At 42.4% G+C, this 4,643-nt stretch overlaps 1 protein-coding gene across 1 annotated transcript; it reads left to right on the top strand.

The window, feature by feature from the left end:
* Positions 1-4,301, top strand: LOC116249312 (plant cysteine oxidase 2-like). Its single transcript, XM_031622553.2, has 5 exons — positions 1-901; positions 2,935-3,053; positions 3,354-3,507; positions 3,608-3,811; positions 3,980-4,301. The coding sequence occupies exons 1-5, from the start codon at positions 634-636 to the stop codon at positions 4,105-4,107; spliced, it is 873 nt and encodes a 290-aa protein (XP_031478413.1). The 5' UTR covers positions 1-633; the 3' UTR covers positions 4,108-4,301.
* The last annotated feature ends 342 nt before the right edge of the window (positions 4,302-4,643 follow it).

The raw sequence follows: 4,643 nt of genomic DNA, 5'->3' as shown, positions 1-4,643 counted from the left end.
CCTCCGCTTCCGATGGAATCTCATCTTCCCACTCATCTGGCTCCTCGTGTACTCTCTTCTTTCTCTCTCTTTAAATATATTATAGTTTTCTGGTTATTTATTTTCTCAAAGGAAATGCGAAACTCTACAGCCCCCGGTTTTGCATCCCGGCCTTACGTATTTATTCCTCCCCACTCTCCCCCTTCATCCACCCCGGCATTTGGATTTTTCCTGTTCCGGATATTTCCCTGGAGATTGTCTCGATTTTCCCTGTTTTTCCATATACTGAAAGGACTTTCTCCCTTTGTCTCTCTCGATCATTCTTCCAAAGAAGAAGGCGGTGGGGAGATGTGAGATTTCTTTTGCTTTTTTAAGTTGTGATCCTGAGAGTTGATTGATTCCATCCCATTCAGTACTTGTTCTTCTCGCACCGCTCCGAGTTCTGAGGAGTCTTTGATTGCGATTGGTTTCAAAGGAGGCGATCATAAGGAGCATTTTTCTATAATTCAGAACCGTAAGAGCCTGATTCGAAGCGGAAACGAAGGGAGGGGGAGTTGAAGAGCCTGGGGGCTCAGCGTGTGGCTGCGAAGCGGATTTTGCTTCTTCTTTGGGAGTTGGGGAGATCGATTTCGGGGGGTTCGTCTTAATTGTGTGATGAAGGTGGGGACGAGGGTGGTGGAGAAGAAGAGGGTTGCGCCGGCGAGAGATGCGGAGCGCGTAATGGAGGCGGCGCCGTCGGCGGCGGCGGGGGACGTGGGGAGGGGGGTTGGGAGGTGCGGCGGCGGCAGCAGCAGGAAGACGAGACGGCGGGGATCGCCGAGGCCGCTGGTTCAGAAGGTGTTCGACCTCTGCAATGAAGTGTTCCGGGGGCCAGGGACGGTTCCTCGCCCGCTCGACGTCGACAGGATGAAGTTGCTTCTCGGTGAGCATCCACCTCTCTCTCTCTCTCTCTTTCTAGAAGGACCCAGATCGTCTGCATGTATCTAGACAATATATCATCGCGAGCCTTTAAAAACTCGGCAAAATCGCGTTATATTCGTGAAGCACCCGTTTTCTGGCAAAATAGCAGGGCTGGCCATGATTAAAACAGATTTTTCTTTTGGATATCGGCTTTTAAAAGGAAAAGAATTTAAGATCTTGTGATTCCACGACCATACGTAGCGAAGAGTTTGAGGACAAACTAGAAGGGTCAGTTTCTGGAAATCGTTTCCTTTTTTTCTGTTTTTTATATTTTCGTTACAACACGTTAAACAACAGGAAATTAACGGCGTCTCTTTGACATGCTGAAGAACTGAAGGAGGGGAATGATGGGGAGTCGTTGGAACGAATCAGACCCGCTTTCTGGTTTTAAGGGGAAAGGAAACCGTATGCGCGTTCCTAAAGTCCCCTGATCATTTATTTTTCTAAAACTAAGGTTTTGACGTCAAACATGGCAGGTCTGCCTTTTTGGTCTTATGGCGTGGCATTGCTTTCTCTTCGTTTTGTCCCCTTTACGTAGTCGGCACCGCCTTTTCTCTCTCTCTCTCTAACATTCCCCCCCTTCTCTCCCTAGACCTTTCTTTCTTCCTTTCGACATTTTTTAGTGTATCTGTTGTTCAGCAGCATAAACTTAATAAACTAACATTTTCTTGCTCTAATGGCGTTTCTTTTGCATTAAAAATTCACGCACATACACAATGCCATATGATGTTCAGCTGGCTTTAGATCACGTTACTCCCCACTTGGATTACAAGAATGGAGAGCATAAACGATCAATGGCTCACGGTGCATCAAAATTTCGTGCTTTTGAAAAAGCAGGAGCTTTACTGAATTTATTTATGCCAATTGAGTGAGAGAATTTCATATACATAAATATATAGTTATAAGATGCACATGTGTGAAGATGCACTTTCTGTTGTCTTTGCCGTGAATGAAGGTGGGTGGTGCTCTTCTATGAAACGTGGTTCTTTTCTTTTCATAAGAAGGAGCTTTGAAGGTAGGGGGTGGGTGGTTGCTTCTTATTATAAGAGCACAGAGAGATTACAGAGAGATTTTTCATTGGTTGTTCGACTGTGACGTCCATGTGGTGTGTTTATTGGCTTTTGTATGATAAAATATCGCAAGCTGTCTAGAAATTTGTTGGCAGTATTGATCTCCTTGAATTTTTTTCGTTGGTAGAATCACCGTGCTTGGCTTTTCTTTGGAAGAAAACGCTTTTTCTCATTAATTTTTTAAAGGTAATGATAAGAAGTGAACGATGATGGGGGTTGGGGAGGAGAGAGAGAGTTGCTGGTGGACCCTGGTGGATAACATTGGTCCCATCTTTTTACTTCCATTGCGCTGGTTTGGTTTTAGACCGTTGAAGGCCTGCATAGGTCTCAGGTCTTCCGTAGTTTTGCACATGGTTTTTCTCTGTTGTGTTCACTTAGATCTGAGCGTGTTTTTTTCTTGGGAAGATAGTGCGAGGGAAACTTCACGGTCTTTTGATGTTTTTGGCGTTTTTTAGTGTGTTGTTGGTGGATATAAAATACAAAATACGGCAAATTGACCTATGTAAAATCATGGGTATTTCTGGGGTTCAACAATGATGGTGGAGGATTATTGGAAAATGTCGCATTAACTTTGTTTGGCTAGAAGATGTCTACCATCTCTTTTTTACTTCTCCTTCACATTATGAGCATTTACTTCTCATTCTACAAGTTTCATAGAGTTTCTGTTTTACTTGGTTTCACCGCTTGTAACAGGTCAACCAATTGAGTACTTGTGAAACTTTACGATATTTCATTATACAGCACAAAATAAACTCCCAGCTTTGTTCCATTTGAGAGTCATTTTTACTCTAGTGTGCTGTTGTAAGAAGCAAAAGGTTGTCTTGTTGATGACCAGCTATTTTGATGTGCTATTGTGCATCTGAGCATTAATTTTGGAGCTTAAACTGCTTCGATGGTAGCTGACATAGTGGTATTTTTGTCACAGATAAGATGATGCCAGAAGATGTTGGGTTAAGCGAGGGTCATTTCGCAAAAAACAATAGGCACGTGAAGGGAACTCCAAGAGTGACCTACGTTCACATATATGAGTGTGAAAACTTTTCGGTGAGTATGCATCACGAAAGTTCACAATAAATGTTTGGCTGGATATCTGTCACTGTTTATTGTTACTGAGTTTTTTTCATATATAATGTCTTTTCAGGATTAGCTGCAGATTATACAATTAAAATAATTGATAGCATTGTCTTACACACACGCACACACACGTAGACACACAAATTGGATACGGTTCCTTCCAGGAAATCGAAACTTTCTGATCCTTTACATAGTTGGTAATGTTGTACTTGTCTCTGTTCCTTGTAACCCAAAACTGATCCTCTTTAGTGCTATTAATCCTGGGTGCAGATTGGTATTTTCTTGCTCCCCACATCAGGAACTATACCACTTCATAACCACCCTGGTATGACTGTCTTCAGTAAGATTCTGTTTGGATCAGTGCACCTCAGATCGTTTGACTGGGTTGAACCATTTGAGGGGGAAGATAGCCTGCCTTCCAATGGTGAGTATAAAAATTGATTGCCAGAGAAATGTTTTTAGTTTTACTTGCAAGCAATTGTGATTCTGGAGGTTGGAGATTTGACAAGGGTAAATTTTGACAGTGGCACTGGCAAGACTGAAGATTGACAATGTCTTTACTGCCCCTTGCAATTCGTCTGTGCTCTATCCGGCTTCAGGTGGCAATTTACATTCACTGCAAGCTGTAACGCCGTGTGCAGTGCTTGATGTGCTTGGTCCGCCTTATTCAGGCACAGAAGGGCGTGATTGCATGTACTATCGTGAATTGCCTTATTCGAGCTTCTCTGGTTAGTGAATAATACTGCCTGAATCTTCAATTTCTTGTGTTTTCAACTCCAGTAATTTTCAATTTTCATTATATACCAATATGCCATACATTGAAGATCTTTATCACTTGAATTATTTTCTTACCCTCCAACCTTCACTGACTGTGATTTGCCTGTACTGATACTTAGGAGGAAGTCCTGTCGATGGAGACACTAGCTGTTATAGATGGTTAGAAGAGATCGAGCCGCCCAAGCCGGAAGATTTCCCTGTGGATGGCATGAGATATGCAGGACCGCAGATCGTTGAGGGCTTCTGATGTGGTGTTCTGAGTGACCGAGCAACTGATGTGGTGGCTGCATTGACTTTGCTAACAACAGCAGGCACTTGTCAGGATTTCGACTACCTTTCTTTCTTCTGATTTTCTCCTTCTGTAATTTCACGTTTTATTAATTCATGTAAACAGTTTTTTTCGCCTTCATATTTTTAATTGTTTGAGCTTCATGTTGTTTATTTACTCTCTCAGAGGCGATCTAGTTAATGCTAGGAAATTTTGTGACCAATGTTGATGAAGGAAACTTCATAGTTAGGAGTTGTCTTAAAACGATTAACTGAGAAACCAGTCATTCCATACTGATGTTTCTGAGCCTAGGTCCCAAAGGAGTTCTGTAAATCATGATCCCGTAAATATCTCATTTAAGCCCAAGTCTGCTTGCTGCTTGCCAACTGAGGCATCTTTTTCTCATGTATATTTTTTCCTGTCACGGTTTCCACTGCTGTACTAATCATATAGTGAAAACAAATTTGTCCCCCTTCTTGTGCATTGATTTGCTCTTATTGAGACGTCGCGTAATC

The sequence above is a fragment of the Nymphaea colorata genome, chromosome 1 (assembly GCF_008831285.2).
Source record: "Nymphaea colorata isolate Beijing-Zhang1983 chromosome 1, ASM883128v2, whole genome shotgun sequence".
Lineage (NCBI taxonomy): Eukaryota > Viridiplantae > Streptophyta > Magnoliopsida > Nymphaeales > Nymphaeaceae > Nymphaea > Nymphaea colorata.
This window is presented reverse-complemented; position numbering and strand designations above follow the sequence as displayed.

Bases quoted from the DNA above. Each gene is read 5' to 3' on its own strand.
- LOC116249312 (XM_031622553.2), top strand. From the start codon at position 634: ATGAAGGTGGGGACGAGGGTGGTGGAGAAGAAGAGGGTTGCGCCGGCG. The intron at 3,508-3,607 runs GTGAGTATAAAA...AAATTTTGACAG, and splicing joins AGATAGCCTGCCTTCCAATG to TGGCACTGGCAAGACTGAAG. The intron at 3,812-3,979 runs GTTAGTGAATAA...ACTGATACTTAG, and splicing joins GCCTTATTCGAGCTTCTCTG to GAGGAAGTCCTGTCGATGGA.